The sequence below is a fragment of the Hyaena hyaena genome, unplaced genomic scaffold, assembly GCF_003009895.1.
Source record: "Hyaena hyaena isolate Hyena2069 unplaced genomic scaffold, ASM300989v1 scaffold_104, whole genome shotgun sequence".
In the NCBI taxonomy this organism is placed as follows: Eukaryota; Metazoa; Chordata; class Mammalia; order Carnivora; family Hyaenidae; genus Hyaena; species Hyaena hyaena.
The window spans coordinates 976,061-1,001,328 of NW_024080736.1; the positions used below are offsets into that span (position 1 = coordinate 976,061).

At 51.1% G+C, this 25,268-nt stretch overlaps 1 protein-coding gene across 1 annotated transcript in view; it reads left to right on the plus strand.

Annotated features, from left to right (window-relative positions):
* Window positions 1-25,268, plus strand: part of PRKCA (protein kinase C alpha) — a 401,970-nt gene that overhangs the window by 333,872 nt on the left and 42,830 nt on the right. Inside the window, exons 9-13 of the mRNA XM_039235921.1 lie at window positions 9,279-9,416; window positions 10,555-10,728; window positions 13,675-13,766; window positions 16,140-16,202; window positions 17,074-17,212. Of these exons, the coding sequence (XP_039091852.1) occupies window positions 9,279-9,416; window positions 10,555-10,728; window positions 13,675-13,766; window positions 16,140-16,202; window positions 17,074-17,212 (606 nt within the window). The remainder of the gene's footprint in view (window positions 1-9,278; window positions 9,417-10,554; window positions 10,729-13,674; window positions 13,767-16,139; window positions 16,203-17,073; window positions 17,213-25,268) is intronic.

Consider the following 25,268-nt stretch of genomic DNA (forward strand, 5'->3'; position numbering starts at 1 on the left):
TGGGTTTACTTCCATTCTCTCTGACCTTTCATGGTCAAGTTAAAATGTCTGGCCTTGGGCACCAGCTTTTGCAGTGTACCTCTTGACCCGGCCATTCCGCGTCAGGAATCTATGGAGACCGGATAGAGATCTGGACTATCAGGTTGTTCATCTGGGTGTTATTGGAAACAACATCGCTGTCCAACAATAGTGCAAGGACTAAATACACTGTGGTAAAGCCAGACAGGGGAGTATTAGGCCGTCACTAAAATCACGTGGTGGAAGAGTATTACATAAAACGTAAAACGTTTACAATGTACTAAGGCATCAAGCAGCTTGCAAACAATGTAATTCTATACACATCAAAGAAGAAACCATGGAAAGAATTAGAAGAATGCATACCAGAACGTTAACAGCGATGCTCTCCGGGCAGTAAAACTGTGGATATTTTAAGTTGTCTTTTTTTGTTTCTACTTATCCATGCCTATGAAATTTTCTAAAACGAACCAGAGCTACTATTCTAACAAGCAGCAGCATTGTCATAGAAATTATTTGAAAAGCAGTAAGTCTGCCTTTTTAAAAAATGTCGTATTAGAGGTATTGTCTCCCCCCAGAGCCCACATCCGTCGTTCACTGTAAAGGTTTTTGAGGAGCACCGTACCCCGGACTCTCTCTTGGGCCCTGGGGGCCCATCGTGATGTGAACAGAACAGATAAAGTCCCTTCCAGTGGAGGGAGAAGGAGAAACGGGCCAGGCAGTGAGAGGAGCGTGAAGCAATCCACGTCACAGGAAGGAGAGGGTGGGGTGCCGTGCTGAAGCCTCAGCGTTAAAGCATCACCTGAGCAGAGCAGAAAGTACAGAGGCCCTCAGGCGGTAAGCATGCTTGGCGTGTTCCAGAAGATGAAAGACTATTTAGCCAGAGAATAGTGAGCATTTTATTTACTCCCACCGTGTTACCCAGGAGGCTGTTAGCGCATCATCTTTAACCTGTTGCCGGGTTACGGAGTAGGAGGCATCATGACTCATGGCTTGTTAGAAATACACCAGCCGTGTGCCATTAGCAGTATGACTGAAAATGCCTTCAGTTCCTCTGTGGTTTTCTTCTCCTGAAAGCGCTCGATTTAACAACCATTGCAGTGGGTGCAGGGGAATATGTTCCCCTAAGGCTGGGATGTCAGGCCAAGGTGCTTGGTTATATACGACACAGATACTTCTGTTTATGGAGCAGCACTGAAGCACCCATCAGTCGTAGGCTGTCTCACAACTGTCCAGATAAGCCCTGAGCACAGGACATTTTTGTTGTAGACAAAAAAAAAAATTACAGAAGAAATCCACAGTTCTTCATGTGCGTCTTCAGTTGGTCATGGTTGGCCTGTCTGCCCTTGGAACCTTCCAAGTAGAACCTGCTGTTAGATTCCTCTCTCTGTGCTTTGCAAACATCTTTGCTAAATATAGTCATCAAAACCATGCTTTCTGTTATGGTAAGAGATGCACTATTATTGAAGACATTACAACATGTTTTGGAGGATCATCCAAAATCATGATTATCCAGTGGACGTATCAAGAGACATGCAGTTATGGTTTACTCTCTGCTTCCTAACTGGAGAGGAACCTTTGGGCTTTGATTCCTACAGGGGATAAGTTAGCGCCTCTGAGAAGAATTGCTAGCCAGGACGTTCTTTTCGGGATTGGCAGGCGATTCATGACTCTATACTTCCCCGCGTGTTAATCGTCTGTCTGTCTTCCCACACACCAAAGCTAATGTATAATCATTATACAGAATTCACAAATTGCAGACCATCTAGGGTCTTCTGCTAAAGCGTTTGGAACTGGCATTACCGTCGGTCAGATCATCACATCCCAGCGGCGGCAAATGGCCCAACCTAGTAGAGAATTAACATCTACCTCAGTCCAATCCCTCATCAGCACCCAGTGTCACAGTTTGCCATATCCACCTCTCAATTTTCACCTGAAACTCACAGCCTCCCCCTAACTCTGCATGTGTGTAGAGCTTCTGACAACACACACATGGACACTCCTCAGACACAGGTATTTAAGTCACATGAGCACTTCAACCCCAGCCTGCGAGAATTTGGATTTGCGGTACTCAAATTCTCTGTTTGAAGTGCTTTACAGAAACTCGCCATAGGAGTCCTTTAAATTGGTCCTTCAATGATTGCAGACTGCTAGGGCTTTTGGAGAATGTGTCGTGGGGTAAAACGAGATGCGTGTCAGTTACTAAGAAATTTTCCCATGGGGAGAGCACGTCACCCGTTCTCACATCGGGTGAGTCCACGTAGCCGGGTGAGGCTGGACAACCTGGTGATGTGCTGAGGAACCTACGGTCCTGGATTCCGTTGCTTAGTCACAGCCAACAAACCATGCTGTGTTTTAGTCTTATTTTTAAAAGCATTCTAAAGCTTCAGCATTTAAAGTCCCTTTATTCTCTTTACAAGCACACACCACATATCATCATTTCTAGTCTTACTTCCTCTTTAAAACTTACTCTGCCATGTACCACGTCAAGGTCCTTTCCTACATGGCCCTAGCCCCCGGGGGAACTCCAGAAGATGCTCCAGAAATCGGGGAGCAGCTGGAGCTGAGACCCAGTTCCTCTCTACCCCACCAGGAGGGCGTGGGGGTGTGGAAGCCCAGGGGACCTGCCGCAGCCTCCCCTCAGGTCCTGAGGCCCTGCGTAGCCTGTCTGCAGCCTTGACATATGACCGCAGGTCATGGCATTTCTGGGCCATAAGTCAGCCAGGCAGACCCTTGACCCAGGTGACCCACAGCTGTTCACAGAGGCCTTCAGGCCACAGTCAGGGAACAGGTGCAGGCCAAGGGCCCGAGGGAAGGACAGCGTTGCCTTCCCAGGACAGAGGAAAGAAGATCGTGGTGTGGAGCTCTGTGCTGGAGGCTTTTGCAAAGGATTCTTCATTTTGCCTTGAGTGTAGCCCAGGGATACAGGGGTCTTAGTACTGCTATATTACAGATGAGCAATCTGACGCTCAGAGAGGCAGAGCAATCTGCACAGAGTCACACAGCAAAAATGAGTAAAGCCAAGGTTCGATCTCAGCTCTTTGCAGTCAGAGTCTGGGGCTCTTCTCAGAATTCGCATTGATTTTATATGGTAATTGAAGATTATGGAAGGTGGAAAGGATCACGGGGACTCTGAGGGGACTTTGAACTTGGAGGAGCATTCCAATGGTCTTAAACTAGCACGTGTGAAACTGCACAGGAATCACTTGACGGTCCTGTTAAAAATGCATGTTCCTATTCAGTCAGTCTGGGGTAGGGCCCAGGAATGGGCATTTCTGATCCATATAGCCTCCCAGTTGTGCTAGAGTAGCTGATCCACAAACCATACTCTGAATGACAGGGGCATAGACCACAGTGCCTTCACACTGCCTGTTCTTCAGAGGAGAGGATACTTTGTATCGATGTGGTTTCCCCAGCATCTGACCCTATGTCTGGGGCATGACAGACAGAGACATTTGTATAATAAATGGTGGAATGTTCTAAATTCACACACAAGGACCCATGAGCTGAATCAAAACGTGTCCTGAGCAAGAAGGCAAGATTTGGGATTTATCAGCAAGGAACAGTCCGGTGGGCTCATATGTGCTTTCAGGCTCCATCCTCAGTGAATGCCCTCCTCTCCCTCTGGATCCTGGGCTTCAGGAGACACTCTCCGGGTGTGAATTCCCGATTGCTAGAATATCCCAGCAGGGGCGTGTTCACGCAGGGTGTGTTTGTGCTGCTGAGTAAAGGATGTCCGCAGGCTTATCCTGGGGCCCCCTCGGATTTGCTGAAATCTCTACAGCAAGGCTACTGGCTTCAGCTTTATCCCTAGACATATATTGGTTTTCTTTGCACACCTGGTGAAGGCTGAATTCCGCTCATGACCATCTGTGTTGTGTCAACATTACGCAAGCTGAGAAGGGCAGATCTCTCCCTCCCGGTGGGAGCCCAGTTGCCAAACAACCCGTTTAAAAGCTCAAAGAAAGAAACTGCCCAGAGGCTCAGTGTCGGTGTTCAGGCAGGTCCCAGCTAGGTCTAGTGCACATCCCTGTCTAGAACTTCGTTAGAGGACTGTCCCCTTGGAGGGTTCTCTAAGCCGAGCATGGCTTCAGCTCGGCTGGCCTGGCGTTATAACCGGCCTAGAGTGGTCACTGTGTGGTCGAGTTCCCTAAAGGCAGGGGTGCCCACATAGCCCCTGTCTGAGGCTGTCCCAGAATGACCAGCAATCGCTTGAGGGAAGGAGTTCCGATTGTATGTGAGCATCCGCATGCACACTGTCCAGGGACAGCCCTCTGAAATGACACCCTGGGAAACAGCTGCTTTTCTGCATTCACATTTGGCGTCTGGCTGGCTGGTATTGGAGTCTGGCTGACTGTACTATTCATGATTTGGCCTCTTCAAGTTCTCTTGGTAGGGCTTAATGAAGATGTGCCTTTTTGGATGGATGGGTGGATGGGTGGGTGGGTGGGTGGATGGATGGATAGGTGGATGGATGGATAGGTGGATGGATGGATGGATGGATGGATGGATGGATGGATGGATGGATGGATGGATGGATAGGTGGATGGGTGGATGGGTGGATGGATGGATAGATAGATGAGATATTCAATGAATGCACGGCTGTGTGCCCAGTGCAGTGCTTGGCCCTAAAGATACAAAGGCGAATATGATGGTCCCTGCCTTCCAGGACCTCACAGTCTAGTGAGAAAGACCAGTGACTCCTCAAAAAGGTACATGTATTTCTTTAGGTTCCTCAGAAATCTACTCTGCCCCAGGGTTTTGAGAGCAAGGAGCTCATTTGGGAAGGGATGCCAAGAGACCTGGGGCAGGGAGTGGAGTAGGGATGTGACCGGGAAGGGAGGAAGCCCAGCCAAGGGTGTGTTACTTATCTGGGTGGTACCTCTGGAGCTTAGTCCCGCTGGGGCACAAGGGAGACAACTTGTAGGGAGGCCACGACTTCCTGGGACAGCAGCGCGGGCCCATCCAGCTTGCTGCGCAGGTGCGGCCCACGCAGAAGCCTCAGCCACGCACAGGTGCAGAGCTGAAAGCTCCGGGGAGGTGGGCGGAGACAATGTCTGACAGGTTGGACATCCCAGGAGGGAGGAGGCATCACGAAGATGGAGAGGTGACGCTTGAGCTGGATTTGGTGGGTGAACGAGATAGCAAGGCCCCATGGGAAGGGTGGCCAAAGACTGGAGGCCGGAGTGCTTGGAGCAGAGGAGCCAGGGGAGTCGTGGGAGCAAAGTCAGAGTCAGAGCTGACAGCCAAGGGTCTCCTCCTCCCCAACGGTGACAACTCGGCCTCTTTCTGCCCATCAGATGGGAAGCCAGGGTAGCAGGACAGGGAAGCTCCAGAAATGTCCACCAAGGAAGATCACTGTGCGGGGGGGGGGGGGGGGNGGGACGCTAAAAGTGAGGCCCCCTCAACAGAGAGGTGGCAAAGGAGGCCCCAAGAAGAGGCCGGATTCTGGACAGAATCCGCAGGTGGATCTGGCATGGCCTGCTGACAGGTTAGCTGTAGAGTGTTTCCAGGAGAGGCATTGAAAGCCCCATAAATATTTACACATTGCCATACGTGCTGTTAGGAGCAGGGCCCTGTGAGGGAGAATCTCAGGGGCCTAGGAGAGAGAGAACAGACCCATGGAGGCCTTGCGGAAGGGGACATGTCAGCCTGGACAGGGGTCGGGGACATCGCAGGACAGTCTGGGGCAGGCGGGGCTGTGCTCCCGCAGCGTGAGGGCGCGGGGAGTGGGAAGGACAGGAATCGGGAGGCAGAGGCTGCCCACCCTCTGGGGGAGTCGTCTGCCTTCCCTGCACTCCGGCCTCCCCACCAGCCTGCAGCTGCCCACCTGCCCGGGTAACCACCAGCCGCCTCCTTCAGCTGCGCCGTTGATTAGACCCAGGCTGAGAGAGGGACTTGCCAAAGTCAGGCCCAGACCACTGAGCTCTCGATCTCGTGGGATTGATTGCCTGCCTCTGAAAGGTGTGTCTTGGAGGGGACGGCTCCATGCCATTCGGGCACGCAGGCGGCCGCGTGGAAATGACCCCGGAAGCCGGTTCCAAAGGGGAAGTGGGAGACACGTCACTCTGGGTTGGCAGCTCGTATCTCAGGGCTGCCGTGAGCTGGGGAGAAATCCATCTCTCGCCCTCCAGGTCAGGCCGCTTTCTAGCCAGCCGTGACCGTGAACGCGGTCAGTGCGGCAGAACCTGGCCCGTCTCCTTCCAAACCAGCCCCCTGCCCCGCGACACGCAACTCTGCTTCTGGCCAGAGAGACCTGAGAATGGAATCTGCCCTGGCAGGAAAAGAAGCCGGGGTCCTTCCTCCATCCAGCTTCACCTCCAGGCAGCAGGGGACCTCGTCGTCTGTGTCCCTCCCAGACCTCACGGATCGACTTCAGAGCAGGGTCTCAGATCCCCGTGCAGATGGGCTGAGCTACTCAGCTGCAAAAACGCTTTTGTTGCTTTGACATCCCCTTGGGGAAGAAAATCTTGTCCCTGTAACTGGACTAAGGCCATAGGACAAAACTCAGGGCCTTTGTTCAGTTACGGCCCCCAGCAAGGGCAGTGTGTAAAAAGCCCAGGGTCCGTTCTTGAGGTCGTCACCTGCATCAGCCCACGCTTACACTGTGGTGCTGAAGCATCAAAGGAAGAAGGAGCAGGGACGCTAGGAAATCACGTGAGTTCGGAAGATCTGGTTAGAACCCCACTGCACCGGGGTTCAGATGGAAGCCGGGCATCCCCCGGCAGCACCAGCTCGATCACAGCCTCACACTGGTGAAGATGCCCTCCGAGCCCCGAGTCCACTGTACCGGGGTTTCTTCACAATTTTTTTTAAAGCACCTGATAAAATTAATCTGTCTGTGCCTCTTCCTGACAACTTCTTTTCTTTCTCATAAATCAGAAGAACAGAACAGAGTAACTTAACTGTTACTCTCCTCTCAAAAGCGAACTCCCCGATGGTTCATTTCGACCTTGGACACACACCAGAGAGCTTATCAGCTTTGGAACCATTCCTGGGGCAGAGGTTAGGAGTGAAAAAGGGAGTCAGCTACCTCCTTGTTGACCTCAGTCGGTACTCTCTAATTGACTAAGTTCTTCTTTCCAGCATTTCTAACTCAGGCCCTGCGGGCAAAGCATCCCGTGATGGGGACCGAAACTGCCCTCTCTCAAGCAATCAGGACTGCCCCGAGCCAGCAAGACCCCGCGCAATTGACCCCAAGACAGTGAACAACTTGACCTTCACTGCCCACCTGCGTGTACCCACCGGCCTCTGCCCCACACTCTCCTGACACAAATCCGGAAGTGTTTTCAGCACCTGGAGATAAGCCTTTGAGACGCTAGTCCGCTGTCTTCTGGTGCTGGCCTCACTGCAATAAATTCCTTGCTTTTTGCATCTCCAACTCATTTGTCTGCCTTTGGATTTTGTCAGCGGCGAGTGGTCGAACTGGTCTGTTTGGGACCCCCAGAACCACCCCTGCACCCCGGCTTCCAAAGGACAGGGCTGGTCCTGCAATTGAAAGGGCCAGGGACAGGGGTTCCTGATGTAACCCTCGCGGCTCTGTCCTGGCTCTTTCTCACAGATCTGTCTACAAATCCCTTCCATCCTCCGTCAAAGGGGAGGCCAGTTTATGTATCACTGCAGATCAGGTCTTGTCTTTCAAGAGTGTCAGCGTGTGCAGCAGCCCCCAGGTTCACATGCGTTTCCACCAGGCACGGCCTACGGAGTACGGCTCTGTTAACTACTTTCAGCCTGGAAGCAAAAACTTTAGGGCCATTTTTCCCCCCATGTCTTCATGTCTCAGCTTCAGCGGGTGTGCTGCATCCATCCGGGCATATACGCTCAAGCCGTGAGGTTTGATCCCTCTACAAATGTGTTTTTTATCAAGGAAGAGCGTCCTCTGACAGCACAGCATCTGACGGATACATTCAGGCTTCATTTCTTTATTCGACCAGCGTGTAGAGTTGCATGCTGCGTGCCGAGCACTGTGCTGAGGCCTAGGGCTCCAGAGACGGCTGTGCGGGGCTCGTTCCACACACGCAGGACCCCTTCCACGGGGCCTGGTGTGAGGTACTCGCTCAGTAACTGTGGGATGAAGGGATGCTGTAGCTCCAGTTCCTGGAGAGCCTTCTTTGCTGCGAAAGAAAACATGTCAGATTCCCCGGCTTCCTCTCCTCCAAGAGCTCAGAGCTGCTGCTGACAGTGTTTTGGTCACACAGTAAAACCCAGAATATCCGCAGGTGTCTGCTGCCCTGGGGCTGAGGGGGCCGGAGGGGGGTGGTGCAGTGCACCTTATCGTTGAGAATGTAGCCAGAACAACAGTCTTTGCCCTTGGGCTCAGGGCTGTGGCTTTGGCTGTTCAGCCAAACCGCAGGACCCCGGCCTTCTCAGCAGCCGACATGTCCGTACCTGGTTCTCTCACCATCAGGCAGGTGTCCCACTCACAGAGTTTGTCAAGAGATTCTTCCACGGGCTTCTTTGCTGACTGTGGGGATCTTCCCATGTGATCCCAATAGCCTATTTTTTTCTGCAGAGTCCTCTCTCTCCCCTCCGCCTTTGACCTGAGTCTCTAACTCTTCAGGCAGAGTAATGAGGGTGCGGCCCCTCCAGCACCTTTGGGTAGCAGGAGTCCAGCTTACCTGCCGGGTCCCTGACCAAGGGTTGTTGAGGTTCAAAGGGTGCCGCTGTGTGTTTTCTGTGAAGCCACGTTCTCCTACACGTCCCTGTTTCTTTTCCTGAGTTCTTCTCTCACACACCCTATGTTCTTACTGTGCCTTTTAAAGTAGCAATAAATTATCCCCACCGCTTGCCATTTAAGAGGTTTCTCTCCAGGGGACACTATCCTCCTTTTTTTCCTTGGGTCCAAGTTTCCTTTATGCAAATGAATCTTACATTGGAAAATCTACAAAGAAGCAAAGTATCAGCGCAGTTTCTTTCTTTTATCACGTTAGCCATTGTGAGGCACTTGCCCCCCGGAAGTTGACTTTTACACCCTAGAACGAAGATCAGCAGAATCCCACGACTTGATTCTTGGGTGACCTGTGTAAAGGGTTGTTTCTTAATGGGGAAGGGCAATTTTTTTTTGATACTTTGCAAATGTTGCCCTTAGGGTAAGTATATAGCCACCGAATTCTGAATGGGTATTTCATCACCCTGTGATTTCTTTTCTTGCCCCCATCCCACCTCCCACCGCCCATCAGCTTTGTTAAGTGCATCCTGTGACTCTTTTTCCTGGGGGGGGAAACATGACCCATTGTTTTCACCTGTGTGCCCTTGTTGTTTAGAAAGCCAAGCTTGGCCCTGCTGGTAACAAAGTCATCAGTCCTTCAGAAGACCGAAGACAACCTTCCAACAACCTTGACAGAGTGAAACTCACAGACTTCAATTTCCTCATGGTGCTGGGGAAGGGGAGTTTTGGAAAGGTAAGAGGTCAGTTGTCTGGGAGACGGAGGGGCTTTTTTGCAGAGAATGCTGGGATCCATCCTGCGCTTCCTGAGGTTTCCAGAGCAGCCCTCGAGATTTCCCTGCTCTGTGTACATGATTCTCAGAGGTTCCCCCACTTTGTGTCATTAAAAACAAATGTATCCAAAAAGCTACAGAGAGGGGGGCGCCTGGGTGACTCAGTCGGGTAAGCATCCAACTTCAGCTCAGCTCGCGATCTCACGGCTCATGATTTTACGCCCTGTGTCGGGCTCTGCACTGACAGCACCTGGGATTCTTTCTCTCTCCCTCTCTCTCTGCCCTTCCCCACCTTTCAAAATAAATAAATAAGCTTTTTTTTTAAATTTATTTCTAGGAAAGAGAGAGAGTGTGAGCAGGGGAGGGTCAGAGAGAGAGAGGGAGTCACAGACTCTGAAATAGGCTCCAGGCTCTGAGCTGGCAGTCAGCACAGAGCCCGACGCGGGGCTCGAACCCACGAACCGCGAGATCATGACCTAAGCAAAAGTCGGACGCTTAACCGACTAAGCCACCCAGGTGCCCCGATAAGCTTTTAAAAAAAGCTACAGAGGGTTCACTGTAAGGGTTCACTGTGTGTTACCGTTTCAGGGTTGAGAACAGAGCAGGTACTCCAAAATAGGTTAGTTGAATGAATAATTTTCACAATAAAAAATTAAAAGTTGATCTGTAGTAAGTAAAAGTAATAAGTGAGCGGTACTGAGCTGAGTTTCTTCAGTGATCAGTCTATATGACTGCATTTGGCTTCTTTGGCCCCAAATCTCACGATAGATCCAGGAAATGATTTCCATCCTGCCTTTTTCTGTCTCGGCTCCAGACTGCTGAGACGCTGATAAAGGTCAGTCCCACTTTTGCCCAAAGGATGCTCCTGAAAAGTGTGCACGTTATCAAGACTGATGCTGAGTACCCCATATATTCCCTTTAGCAGCCACACCAGCGCCCTCATGTGGCCACAGCCTGCACAGCGTACGCATCTCAACAGCTTCTAAATTACACGGCGATGGAGGAACTTAATCTACCCTGACAGGCAGTAGTTCCTCCCCGACCCCCCCAGTACCAGACACAGGCTTCAGGGTTTTCAGGTCGCCTTCCGTCTGCTCCCAGGTGATGCTCGCCGACAGGAAGGGGACAGAAGAACTGTACGCCATCAAAATCCTGAAGAAGGACGTGGTGATTCAGGACGATGATGTGGAGTGCACCATGGTGGAGAAGCGAGTCCTGGCCTTGCTTGACAAGCCCCCGTTCCTGACACAGCTACATTCCTGCTTCCAGACAGTGGTAAGGACGCCGGGAGTGCAGACCTGAGGCATAGCGCACGGCGTGTGCCCTCGAGGGCGACGCGTGGACCAGAGTGTTCTAACTCTAAGCATCTGCATCAGCCTTACTCCAGTGGAGAAGCTGAAGAAAGGCCTGACCTGGGGGACGGTCTCTCCTTGTTACACCACCGGTAGATTTGGGGTGTCCCCTCTCTGGGATGTGCCCTCCTGAGAGGCGTGGCATTAACTCTATGGACTTCAGCAAACATTTGTATCAAAGGTTTTTGTTCTACCAGGCAATGTGCTAAGACCTAGGGACACAAAACCAATAAACTAACTCACGGTCCTGGCTTTTTAAGACTACTGATCAGTTGCCAGGCACTGGGAGCATTAGGAGACTTGATCTCCCTAAAGAGTGCGTTCTCATTTCTTGCACACAGCAGGGAGGTGGCCGTCTGGTCTGTTTTGTACAGCCCAGGAGCCCTAAGAAAGGTTAGAGAGGGAAAAAAAACAAACCCCACAAAGAATGATATTTTGTGACATGTGTCATTAGACGGAATTCACATTGCAGTGTCCAAGAATTGTTTTCTTGGCACACGGCCACGATCCTTCATTTTCCCATTGTCCACGGTGGCTCTCATGCTGTGGAGGTGGAGTCGAGTAGTTACAGGACACACATGGAGCCCCAAGTATTTACTGTCCAGCCCTTTACAGAAAGTGTGCCCAGCCCTGTCTTACAGTAAAATTAAAAAGAGAATAAAATAAGTCCTAAAGCACTGATCAGCCCGTTGTGGGGCCAGGGCGCTGGCTGGAGCTTACAAGTACGTGCAAGAAGTTCATACTTTCTGATGGCACCAAAGACAGGCTTTCTGGGTTTTTTTCCTTAATATAATTTATTGTCAGATTGGCTTACATACAACACCCAGTGCTCATCCCAACAAGCGCCCTCCTCAGTGCCCATCACCCATTTTCCCCTCTCTCCCACCCCCCCCCATCATCCCTCAGTTTGTTCTCTGTATTTAAGAGTCTCTTGTGTTTGCCTCCCTCCTTCTCTGTTTGTATCTGGTTTTTTTCCCCCTTCCCCCATGGACTTCTGTTAAGTGTCTCAAGATCCACGTATGAGTGAAAACATGATATCTGTCCTTCTCTGCCTGACTTATTTCACTCAGCATAACACCCTCAAGGTCCATCCATGTTGCTGCAAATGGCAGGATTTCATTCTTTCTCATTGCCAGGTAGTATTCGATTGTGTATATAAGCTACATCTTCTTTATCTATTCATCAGCTGATAGACACTTAGGCTCTTTCCATAATTTGGCTATTGTTGAAAGTGCTGCTGCAAACATTGGGGTCCACGGGCCCCTGTGCATCAGCACTCCCAAAGGCAGGCTTTCTACTCCTCAGTGGCTGCCCATTTTAAAATATGACTCAGTAATCAGTGGCTATAATTCTTACTGTTATGAGTATGATTATTTTCAACTTTCTTCTGGCCAGAAAATGACTTTCTGTCTTAATGTCTCTCTTTAAAATCTCTTGGGAGGTGCCCCTCAATGCTTTTTGGTTTTAGAACCTCAAATGACAGTGGACCCACACGGTGGCAGGGTGGGCAGCAGGCTACAGAGCCGGCGCCGGCCACCATGTGTCAGCCTGGAGCTGGCGGCACAGCCAGCCTTCGTCTCCCAGCAGCAGCCAAGGAGGGAAGCGCCATATGCCAGACAGGGATCCGCGTCCCTGAATCTCAGCCCTGGTCCTGTCCCCCTCCTCAGGACACTGGGAACACTGTTTAAGCTCCGGAAAGCCACAAAACAGGGAAATAAAGATGGACTTCAAATTCATAACAGGAAAGCTAGAGATAGAAGCTTCTGGAGCTGTTTCCTGGCTGTCAGCAGCCACTGCATCATTCTGTCCCTCCCTGTGTGGCACTTGAATGTTTCATAACCTCCGTGAGCTGGTGGTGATGTGTAGACGGAAGCCGGGGTCGACTCTCACCCGGGTGTGCTGTGCCCTTCCACACCAGCTTCCCCATCTGCCCCGCTGCAGGGTCCTCATAAATATGCAGATTCAGGGGCGCCTGGGTGGCTCAGTCGGTTAAGCGTCGGACTTTGGCTCAGGTCATGATCTCGCGGTTTGTGTGTTCAAGCCCCGCATCGGGCTCTGTGCTGACAACTAGCTCAGAGCCTGGATCCTGCTTCAGATTCTGTATCTCCCTCTCTCTCTGACCCTCCCCTGCTCATGCTGTCTGTCTGTCTGTCTTTCTCTCTCTCTCTCTCAGAAATAAATAAAAACATTTTAAAAAATTTTAATAAATATGCAGATTCATCGAGTTCTGTGATGTACGCCCTCCACAGGGCTGGCACTTAGCATGCCAGTGACAGAAAATAAAAAACAATATTTGGGCCTGTTATGGATGCAAAAGAACATTTGGTTAGCCTCTCCGTTTATAGTTTCCTCCTGCACAGTATCATTGAGCATTTATAATTCAGGAGCCCAACCCAGCTCATGAGATTTGTTCTCAGAAGCATCCAGTGACATGACTACCTCACTGTGGCTTGCCCCCCAGACACTGCAAACCTGAAACACCGGTTACCAAGTAAATAATTGGCCCATATGGATTCTTCACGCGATCCGTTAAACGTGTATTATGTGTGCAGGAGGAAGGGTAAGAGGGTGTGAGGCCATTACTATAATTGGGAGCATACGGAACCAGAAAGGGGGAGACATGTTGACAGAGAGCCAGTATTTCCCGGTTACATAATGACTTTATACTTCCCAAGGCCCCCGTGCAATAGAGTTCCTTACGTATTTTTTATCAGGGAAGAAAAATGTTGAAGGGCTCCACCGAGCAGCCCTGCCAGTGTAGCCCACAGTTTACCAACTAACGAGAAAGCCAAGCATGGTCTAGAAAGAGAGAAGGCAGCCTGTCGGCTGGTGGCCAAGCCTTACTCACGTCTTGAACCTTGGTCTTCAGGATCGACTGTACTTTGTCATGGAATACGTCAACGGTGGAGACCTGATGTACCACATTCAGCAAGTAGGGAAGTTTAAGGAACCACAAGCAGTGTGAGTATTATTTTGTTAAGTCCTGTAATTTAGACAGCACAAGGGAACTGAAGCTACTTCAAGCATGGAGGGTGAGGCTTTGTCCACTTTGGAGCTGAGCACTGAGACCTCCCAGGGGGCAGACATCTTGGCTGGATCCATCTATGTGCTTCCAAAGGAGTGGTTTATCCTACTTCTGGTAAATTGGAGATGCTAGTGTGTCCCCCTGTTACCCAATTCCACCCTCACGGATCGAGTCACCCACTTGTTATTGAACAGTTATGGCAGATCCACAATGCACCAGGCACTGGGAGTGTGAAAGGCTCTCCTTGCCCTTGGGGAGTTCACTGCCCAACCTGGGGTGGGAGAAGTCTCTCAAAAATTGTAATGTGTGGCCGTCAACTTTAGAGGCAGCACTGACACCACGCAAGCCCTGATGAAGAGGAGAGTGAGGAAAGAGCATCTTCAGGGAATGTTCTCACCCAAGCCAGTGGGGCAGAAGATGGCTTGAGATTGGGGCTGTGGGGAACGCCAGGCGATGGGCCTGGTGGAAGACCTGCCTGAGGGCCACAGAAGGCTGTTGGGGGGCTTCAGGGGGGCTTGATACCATCAGGTAAGTTTTCACAGAACCCCACCCCCCCCCCCCGATCAAGAGCGGAAGGAAGTGTGGAGGGAGAGTGGAGGCTCCTGCAAGGGGATTGGTGGAAATCTGTGTGGAGGAGAGACAATGGAGCTTTAATTCGGTCTTGATCTTGCATCCAAAGAGGGGTAAGGGTCTTTGAGAAAGAGTCTGGAGGAAGAAAAGCAGAATTGGGTGTAGGACAGAGAAACCTCTTCGGGTGATACCTCATCTTCGGTTTGGGAGGGGACAGCCACCAAGGATTTAGAGGAGAATCTGGAGCTCAGTTTGGAGGGCATCATCAGGGCCGCAGGCGTCAGCAGTGTGGGGAAGAGACACAGGCTCCGGGGGAGACAGAATTGCCCCTTTGAGGGGGGACTTCAGTACCTGAAAGATCAAACCAGTTTCCAGGGGCCAGGAGCTCACAGGACACTCAGCAGAAGCAAATCTATACAAACAGCTGTTTCATTTCCCTCCGCGAGGACCCATAGTGGGCACGTGCCCTGATTAATCACGTTAGCAAATGTTAATTGGATTCTGGCCCACGTTCAGTCTACAAGCTAAATCTAAAGAGGGTTTGGCCCCTGCGGGTTGGTTGATCTGTTTCGGGGAAGATGAACCGAAGGCAGAAGAGAGAATTCTTTGATGACAAGCTTCTAAAACTGCGGAAGGGGGATTTTGTTTGTTTGTTTCTGTTTTTATTTTTTGCTTGTCAGTTTTCAGAAATGCCTGTCTTTTTCTCCTCTCTCACTCTGGTAGTTATAAAGCGTTAAAATGCTTGGGTTGTAAAGCAGAGCTTGATAACACAGAGCTGGAAAAAGCAAGTAGCAGAATAGAGGCCTTAGGTTACAAGGTAACGTTAAGGGGTCCCTTCCGGTGCCCTTAACATTGTATTTGAGTTCTTGGAAAGTTTTTATTTTCAAAATACAGGAAAGCACGAAAGATAATGTAAAAGTCGCCTGGAATCCCATTTCATTTCCCTCTCCCATTCTGCCCTTCTGCCCGACCTTAGGGGTGCCCCCCACGCCCACCCCCAGTAAGAGATCGATCCTTATCATTAGAGAGGTCGCTCTCAGCTCACGTAGGCATCGTGTATATTTTAAGCCTCCTGGGTGTGATGTTTGCACAGGCACAGTCTTATGGCTTCTCAGACTTCAAAGATTCCTAAATGCTCTGCAAATTTTAAAACCTCCTTCAGCATTTACTCTCAGTTTGTCATGAATTATTTAAAAGGGTCAACTCAAGTGTGAATCACAGTTGTGTGTCACATTTATCCCAGCACTTAGGGGTGATTTGGGGGGGGGGGGGTGAGTTCACCAGCTCTTGGGTGCCTCACTGGGCACCATCCATGACTAGGAAAATGGCAGTCTTCTCTGCACTACCGTGGTCAGTAGTGTTGAGTTAAAGTGAAATCATATTGCCAACCCCCTGACACAAAACAGTCTAGCAGCCACTCTCTAAAAGATTGTATTTGAAATTTCGTTTAAGCAGTAAATTATCTGTCCACCGGCCTCAGACAAGAAGTTCTGGTTTCCAGACAGGTAATAAACTTGTCTCATTGACTTAGTTGCTGTAAAATGCCTTGGGGAGGTTGGAGCGATGAAATGGCAGAGGGAAGGGCAAAGAGTTAGTCGTGTGTTAAGACGTGCTGATCTCTGATCGTCCTGGGGATCTTGTAACATTCTGGTACCTCGATGATGCCCGAGCTGGAGGGTACGAAACACTTGGGAATCCAAGGAGCAAACCAGAGATCTGACGCGCATTTCCTTTTGCAGATTTTATGCAGCAGAGATCTCCATTGGATTGTTCTTTCTTCATAAAAGAGGAATCATTTACAGGTGCGTGTAGAGGCCCTCCCCGGAGCCCTGCACCTCCGTGTGCATGTAATTCTGTGGTGGGGACTTAAGACACGGAATTGCTACCCACGAGGTAACAGAGACCTGCTGGGACACACCTTTGTCGGCAGCCTCCAGACAAATCAGAGCCACTTTCTGATTTCCAGACCTCAAAAGATGTTATATCTCGCTTCTGCTTCCCACAAGAAAACATGCTTTTTCCTCTCCCCCTGGCAGCGCCTTCCTCTGTCTTTTTTTGGAACAGAGGTCAGGGAGCAATGGAAACCGAATTTCTGTTAGAGATGCTCGGCAGGAGGGGAACATGGGGAGCTGGGGAAAGAAAACCACTGAATTAAGTTCTTTAGGTTGTTATCTACGGTGAGAGTCTGATGCCAAAGAAAGACGAATTCCAGTGTTAATTGAAGAGTAAAAGGACACATGGCTCTGGGCGGAATGGAAGGGACGCATGCATGGCCCAGTGAGCTGGTTCTAAACCTGTCATTTTGCAAACCTGGCTATGTACCAGGCACCCACCGTGTGGGATATGAGTAAATCAACCGATTGAGGTCTGGCCAGACCTGCAAAACTAGAATCGTGCTCAGCCGAGGTTGGGGGTCACTAGTCCAGCCATTTGGTCATTGATTCGGTGCACTTGTATTAACTATCTCTGATGGCTTTAGTGCTACATTAGGCTCTGGAGATTTAAAAAGAAAAAAAAAGCCAGTCATTTCCTTGTCCCAGCTCTCCTGGGACCCGTAGTTAATATGCCACTGAGGTGGGGGCTAGTCAGATATCCTTGGGTCTCACTAGCTCCAGAGCAAACCATGCTGTCATGGGAAGAGCGCTGATACTCTCTCTCCTGCTTCCTTTGCAGGGATCTGAAGTTAGACAACGTCATGCTGGACTCGGAAGGGCACATCAAGATTGCTGACTTCGGGATGTGCAAAGAACACATGATGGATGGAGTCACAACCAGGACCTTCTGTGGGACTCCAGATTACATTGCCCCAGAGGTAGGGACCCCGACTCCCCTTGTTTTCTAGACCAGACCCTTCAAATAGCAAATACAACCAACCGAGAATCATTAGTGAACCCCTAAGTCAGTGAGCACAAAATGGACTCAACTAGACTAAAGTAGAGTGAAATAGAAAACATGTAGGAGAGCTTGTCACACAGTGAGACTGTATCTTGTTTCGTAGAGCTGTGTTCTGTGCACTTGTGACCGGGTTGCGTGGTAAATGAAATTGATTTCTTACACGGTCATGGTCAAAACAATTGAAGCTCCACCTTTGGGCAGAGAAAGGGGGATCTGGCTCGTAAAAAACGTTCTGCATGGGGAAACTGGCTCAGAAGGTGGTTCCTTCCAACGCTTGCTTTTTGGTGAAATGCAAGTGATTCGTTCTCTAAATGACACCCTGGACTTGATCGTGGTGTTTGATCTAGGAAGAGCATTTCGGCGTGGTCTGTAAAGGGAGTGGTTCTGAGATGTGTGTTTGCAACAGTGGCCGCATTTCTTCATCTTTGTTAGGACACATACTGAGTCCTTTTCTTCCTGCTGTGAATCTTCCTACATGCCAGCCATTGGGGGGGACTGTCACCCTGGGGTGCTGTGTAGCCTGCTTTCTCTCCCCACACAGCCCTGTGGAGGGAGTAGTTTCTTCCCAGCTGAGCTGCAGCAGGCTAGAAAGTAACAAAGTTGGGTCTTCCTTCCCTCCTGTAGAGCTCCGGGCTAGCTGTTGGCAGCTCCTTGGGCATTTATTTAACCTGTTGCCCCACATGTTTATCTTAGAGGCAGTAGGTATGATGAAAAAGACACACGCATACAAATCAGACCAATGTGTGCTTCAGTCCCAACTCTCTTCGCCACAGGCTGTGGGAACCCAGGCAAATCACTGACACTCTCTGAACCCATTTCCACAGTGGCAAGTTAGAGATGATAAGATCCTCCCTGTAGAATCGCTGTGAGGGCAGAAATGCCGAACTCAGTGTTCTGTATCCAGTAGACCCTCAGTGGTAGCAAGGATCCCAAGAGGGAAGCTAATTTTTCCCCTTTGTCAAGAGCTTGTTTGTTATATGCCCAGACGGTGCGGAAACATAGACTTAGAACACTGACTTAGAAACTTAAATTCTCAACCACAAAGGTGACATGTTATCTTGATACATAACTCAGTGGGGTTTCCCCTCCCCTCCACAAAGAACTCATGCATCGCAATCTCCAGGCATAACATGAGCTTGAAGAGGTATATTTTTCAAACATGAAAAATAGGGAGATCATACGGTAAAAATACAACTTCCTGATGCAGTGTTTACCCTGACACCTTCTCTGCCTGCTCCATTTAACACCCACCAGCTACTCTTAAGAGTGTGGTGACAGGGAATGGCAGCGCTTTTAGGCAGGAAGATAGTTTGAACTTCTTCTCCATTAAGACCCAGACTCTGCGATCAAACAAATATGGGATCCAACAGATAGCTTTCTGTGTTCAATACCACCTCAGCCACCTGGTATTACCAAGCATGACAGCCTCCCACAGAGATGAAACGTTCCAAACAATGATGTTTGTCATCTTTTTTTCCCCTCAATGTTCTCCATTGTATTAGTTTCTTATTGCTGCTACAAAGAATAGTCCTGCAGTTAATGGATTAAAACAATACAGATTTATTACCTTACCTCTCTGGGGGTCAGAAGTCCAGAATCCGTCTCACGGGGTCAAAGTCAAGTTGTCGGCAAGGCTAAACTCCCTCCAGAAGCTCGGGGGGTTGGGAGGGGAAGAGGGGGGAGTCTTGTTGCTTTGCCTTTCTCCAGCCTCTACGTGGCATAGCGCCTTACCATTTCTGTCTTTTATGACCTCAACCCCACAGCCTCTCTCGCCTAAGGACCACTGTGATTACGTGGGGGCCCACCCAGATAACCCAGGCGTCCCTCTGTCTTAGGATCCTTAATCGCATCTGCAAAGTACCTTTTACCAAATAAAATTAACACATGCACAGATTCTTGGGTTCGAATGCACCCACCTTTGGGGAAGGGGCCACAGCACATCCCACCACATTCTTCATGATGGTTTCTCATCTAACTGTATTTGATAAACTCCCACTTCCCTCCTCCAAGTAAACATGCTTCTCTAATGTATCTTGGTAACTTTGGGGCTTTTTTTTTTCCTTTTGAACTTGTGCTTATTCGTGTGTATGTTTAGTTCTGTGCAACGTGATCCTGTGTGTAGATTCAGTTCTCCAACACCACAGTCAGGAAACAGGAGGGTTCCATCCCTTCCCTATGGCCTTTCATAGCCACGTCCACCTCTTCCCACACTCCCTCCAGTCCCCATCCCTGCCCCTCAGCCACCACTCACCAATTATCCATCCTGTAACTTCGTTATTTTAAGAATGTCACACACATGACAGGGGCGCCTGGGTGGCTCAGTTGGGTAAGCATCCAACTTCAGCTCAGGTCATGATCTCATAGTTCATGGGTTCAAGCCCCATGTCAGGCTCTGTGCTGACAGCTCAGAGCCTGGAACCTGCTTCAGATTCTGTGCCTCCCTTCCTCTCTGCCCCTCCCCCACTTGTACTTTTTCTCTCTTTCTCAAAAATTAAACACTAAAAAATTTTGTTCCTAAAAATTAATGTCACGTGATGGAGTTGTGCAGCATGTAACTTTTGGAGATTGACTTTTTCATCTGAACCCTTTCTAGAACTTCAGTCCTCATATTTAATTACGCCTCTACCACCTGGGCAAGTTGCTTAAGCATTCCCCTGCCTTAGTTTCCTCACCTGTGAAGTGGGGGTAATAACGCGTACCTCATGAGGTCATCGCCTGTAGCTTGCAGTGCTGTCTGGCGCGAGACGAGCTGGTCCTGCCATGCTTATCGTTCACCTGACTCATCCGCCGCATTGCACCTGAGCCGCATAGTCTTCTGCGCAGCCTCCCTCAGGTGGTCCCCACAGCCTGTTTAGGACGAGGTGCCCAGGGCAGTGAGTGAGGGTCTGAGGCCACATTACTAAGAAGCGTGCAAACCAGGCTTCACCATCGGGCTCCCCGCTGTGCTGCCCACGTCATCAAACCAGAGCCCTGATCCTGGGTGATTGATGGCTGCAGAGGGCGCTCTGCACACTCACTGTGACACACAGGGTGCCCCTGGCATCCTGCATCCGACGGGCCCTGTCCTTGACAAGCTATACGGTGTGGAAGACGTGACCCTCACGCAAACAGACACCAAAATCCGTGTTTATTTTCTTTTCATTCTTTTTAATGTTTTATTTATTTCTGAGAGAGAGAGAGAGAGACCACATGAGCAGGGGAGGATCAGAAAGAGAGGGGGAGACACAGAATCCGAAAGAGGCTCCAGGCTCTGAGCTGTCAGCACAGAGCCCGATGTGGGGCTCAAACCCATGAACTGTGAGATCATGACCTGAGCTGAGGTCGGACACTTAACCGACTGAGCTACCCAGGTCCCCCCAAAATCTGTGTTTAGATCCTAGTTGGCTTTCATGGGCAAATTAGCTACACCACTTTGGGAGCTCACTCAGCAATAATTGCAGGCTGTCTTACCTTTAGCCAGCATCTTCCCCCTATGGGCCCCGGGAGTTTGGCACATTCAGCCATGGGAATAATTGCAGTGAGGAAGAAGACCATCTGGGTTCAAGGTTTCGGAATTTTGCTTGGAGGTTAAAATCATCCTGTCGTCTGTGTAAATCTTTGTGTCAGGCAGAGGCAAAAATAATTATCTTCGATGGCATTTTCCTTAATAGGCAAAGCGGAGGCTTAAATATTTATGACTGTTTGTTCAAAACCCTTGAAACGGATTAATATTGTGGCATCCCCTTAACCAGTGAAGACGTGCTGAGGCAGGAAATGTCACCAACAGATAGGACTTCTGGCATTGAGTTGGAAACCCACAAAAGGGGCACTAATCGGAAAATGATTCCTGGGCCTGACGTGACAGGTACTCTTGGCTTTGACATAGAAAGAATTCTTTGGGGTCAGCGCAGGTCCCTGAGAAGGGTACACAGAAGCTGCATCTGAATTTAATCCCCCATCTGAGAGTGAAATCCCTCTACAGGGTCAGGACCCCCCTCCCTGAATCAGACTGTGGACACTAGCATTGCCTACTGTTTCCTGGAAGAAAGAGGTGGCAGAGGGGAAGGACTTGCTTCTGGCTGGTGGACCTCTGAGCCCTGTGTGGTGCTGTGTCATGCCAAACCCTCGTGTGGCAGGGGGCAGTTAGACTACACACGATGGGTGTGACCCGTGATGTAGTAGTGACTGCCTCCTCTGTACCAAGCCCTCTGAGCACATCTTGTGCTTTGTCACATTTTATCCCTGAGCAGAGGTGAAGTGACACGTCCCAGGCCATGCACCAGCTGATAACAGGCCAGGGTAGGATTTGGACCTGAGACATTCTGACCCTAGAGCCCTGGTATTCTTTCCACCTATGACCCCACCTCCAGAGATCAGAGAAAACTCCCGGTTCACTTGGGGAGTTAACGATGAGTGCCAAGGTGTTGTACAACACACGTGACATCTTGTAGGAGAAGATGGGTGCTCATCCATCTGACCTGGGATTGGGGGCCTGAGTCTCAGTTCTCTCTGCCTGCAGCCAGTGACTTGGGGGCGTATTCCCACTGTTACTACTGGGCAGACCCCTTAGAAGCCAGATATTCAGAATGCCTGCTGGGTGCCTGGCATGCTCGGCATGGAAAGGGAGCCAGCAGGGACTGGAGAGGGGGCCTGGAGCCAGAGGCAGTTTGAAATGGGCCACGGCAGCCCAGGCGAACCATAGAGCAAGAGATGTGAATGAGACCACGTTCCCCTCCACCAGAGCGGATGGCACCCCCCATGTGGCCGAGGGAACTGGGGAGCAATCTGTGGGCCACCCTACAGCCCAGCCAGCCACAAGCCAACATGCAGACTCCCATGAGGGCTGGGGGCTGGATGAGGTCAGGGAGCCAGAGACACAACCTGAGGGCCCCTGCCTTCTTCTGTCTCTACGGGAAGGCCAGCCCAGTGCCACAGAAGTGGCAGCCACCAGAAGTCTGTGTTTTTATGTAGAATTTGCCCAATTGCTCAAAGTTGGGTGTAAAATATATCAAGAGAAGGGCGCCTGGGTGGCTTAGTCAATTAAGCATTCGACTTTCGCTCAGGTCATGATCTCGCAGTTCATGGGATCAAGCCCCACATCAGGCTCTGCACTAACAGCACAGAGCCTGCTTGGGATTCCCTCTCTCTCTGCTCCTCCCTGACTCACGCTTTCTCCCTTGTAAAATAAATAAATAACTGTAAAAAAGACAAACATAAGAGCAATGTACGCAGGTAAGATCCAGCCAATGGGCCACCAGCTGTGACCTGTTCTGGAGGGGGGGCAAGGGTCACATTCTGGGGAACCACATTTTAGGAGTGGGAGAAAAGAAGACCAGGGGCATCCAGAGAAGTGGAAGTGCTAGGGAGCCCCAGGGTCTTAGACACTGAGGAAGAGAAGTGCTCGTGAACTCAGCGATGGCCAGGGACTGCGGGGGTCAAAGGAGTGGGGACAGGGGAAAGGATCTGGCCGCAGGGAGCCAGCCCTGCCTAAGAGCATGTGGTGATGACACAGCAGAAGCCCGGTGACCCTGAGTGGGAGGGGGGGGGGGCGTCAGCAGCCAGGCTGGAACCGTGGGGGGCGGGGGAATGTATGATAAGTGATCAAGGGAAGGTGGATGGACGGTCCCTCTGGGGAAGCGAGATGCAGGAAGCATCAGTAATGTGAGCATGTTTCTAGACCAGAGGGAAAATGCCCAGATAGGAAAAATGAAGATCCAGGAAGGGGCAGGGGGGAGAGAGAGAGAGAGAGAGAGAGAGAGAACACCCCACAGGTCAGGAGGGAGGGGAACACAGGATCAGGAGGGAGGAAGAACGTGGAGATCATCCTCACTGGGAAGGGTGGGGTGGGGACCTGGGGGTGGGAGGCGCCCTGGTCCGCTCAGTGGGGACAGCCCGCGACCCACACGCAGGAACTGCCCAGCAGGACACAGTTCTCTGGGTGCCAGGGAACAGGGGTTGGTCCAGGCCGGGGCCCTTCCAGGGGACGCCAGGCGCCTGCACCTGGACGTGACCGAGCAGGTCGTGGGAACAGGTGAGCGAGGCCAGAGAGCAGTGTCTGTCAGAACAGGGGAGCTGAGACGAGGTTCAGATGGGGGGTGGGGAGCGGGGGAGAGTGACTGAAGGGCAGGACGTCGCCTCAAGGGCTGAGGAGGGGCTTTGTCTCTGAAATAGGCATCTTGAAGAAGCTGAGGTCCTCACAGTGGCCTGAGCCCCTTTGTTTTCTGTGCCCCTTCCCTCTCTCACCTCATCTCTCACCTCGCCCTCCACCCCTCACCCCTATGTCCCCAGACCAGCTACACTGGCTTCCTTACTGCTCCCCAAATTCCCCAGACTCTTCCAAAAGCTTTCGCTCTTTCCTTCCTTCTACCTGGGCTACCTTCCCCTCCGCGTGCCTTCCTCCTGCACCTCAGCTCAGACGTCGCCTCCAGGAGGCCACCTTTCCTGGGGACTCTGTTTAACCCTGCAGACCTCCGGCCCCCATTCAGCACTCCTGCCCCCTCGCTGCTCCCCTCCCATGCCGTTCATCACCCTGGGAGAGACTATGGCAGGTCCCCGTGTGTGTCCATATCTGTCCAGCCCACCCAGCTCCCCGGGGCAGAATCGCTGTTTCGTTCGCTGCGGAGCCCTAGCCCGGGGCCTGAGCAGCACCTGATGGACGGAGGGTATCTGGGATGAGCAGGTGCAAAATGCCGTGTCCTTGCTGTGGAGGAGGGCGCTCGGCCACAGAGCAGAGCCGAGGCTGTGGCGTTGAGAGGTGGGGAGCTCCATGCAGGTCGCTGGGTGATTCCCAAGGCTGCCAGCAGGGTGAGGCTGGTGGCACGAGATGGGCGGCAGGGGGCAGCCACATGCCTCATCAGCCCATGAGAGCCAGTGCGCTGGGGGCCCCGAGTGTCCAAAATGGTGGGTCACCAGCCTGGGTTCCCCAGACCCGCCCAACGTGCCGGAATATCGACCTGGCCTTTGGGGAAACGATTGTAGAATGGGATGGAGAATAAAACAGGACCTGGTGGTTAAATGAGAAAAGAATTCACGAGGTGCACGCAGCCAAGCAGTAAATTAGCCCTTGCCCAGCTGAGAAGAAAGGTGTGGGTGTGTGTTGGCGGGGGAGGGGTATTGAGAGAGAGAGAGCAGCCAGTCAGCACCGGCCAGAGCTCCATCCAGGGTCGGCACCTCAATACCCCCGGCCCCACGCCACACCGACACAGGCAAGCCCGGAAAGCGCTTCATTAAAGGAGAATGGGAAGCTGAAGGGCGGCTTGCTAGCTTTCGGAGGCCAGCGTCCCTCTGTGCAAGGTCATGGTCCAGTGCCTCTGGCTTTGCAGGAGGAAATGAAGCAGCCGCCTTCTTTCCAAGAAATATTTAAAGAGCCAAGGCACAATAAACTATTTAAGAAAAAGAATAAATAAATAAAGTAAGAATTAAAAAAAAAAAAAAGAGCCAAGGCCAAGCTTTCCTTTGGGCAGTTCTTAAGTTGTGTGACTCTCCTCAGCTCCTTTCCAGGGACTCTGCTGGTTATATTATCTCATGTATGTTATCATCTGCCTGCAGCTCTCTTACGTCACCTGGCCTCAGAGTTTTATCGGCGTAGCCCGTTCTCCGGAGCACTCGGCCCCCTCTGTGGTCCTCGAGGCCCCTGCGGGCCCCCTCCTTCTTCCCAACTTCCTTCTAGTCCTTCCTCCAGAGATAAACCAGCTCCTCTGGGTTAGCTGGACCCAGGGCAAAGCGCCTTGCTGACTCTGTCTTAACTGATCGTTAAGTCGACTCTGCAAGTTTGGAAACAGTGGCTCTGTTTTCCAGACGACAAACCCAAGGTGAAAAGAGATGCAGCCATGTTTCTCCACAGGCCCCATTCAGGGCAGACCTGGGCTTTGAACCCAGGGCCGGTCTGCTGCCCCTCAGAGGTCAGCTCAGGGGTACCCCATGAGCGCCTCGTTGCATCGCTGTAGAGCACCTGCCCTCGCGCTCCTCAGACTTGTTCGCAGAGGCCCTGTATC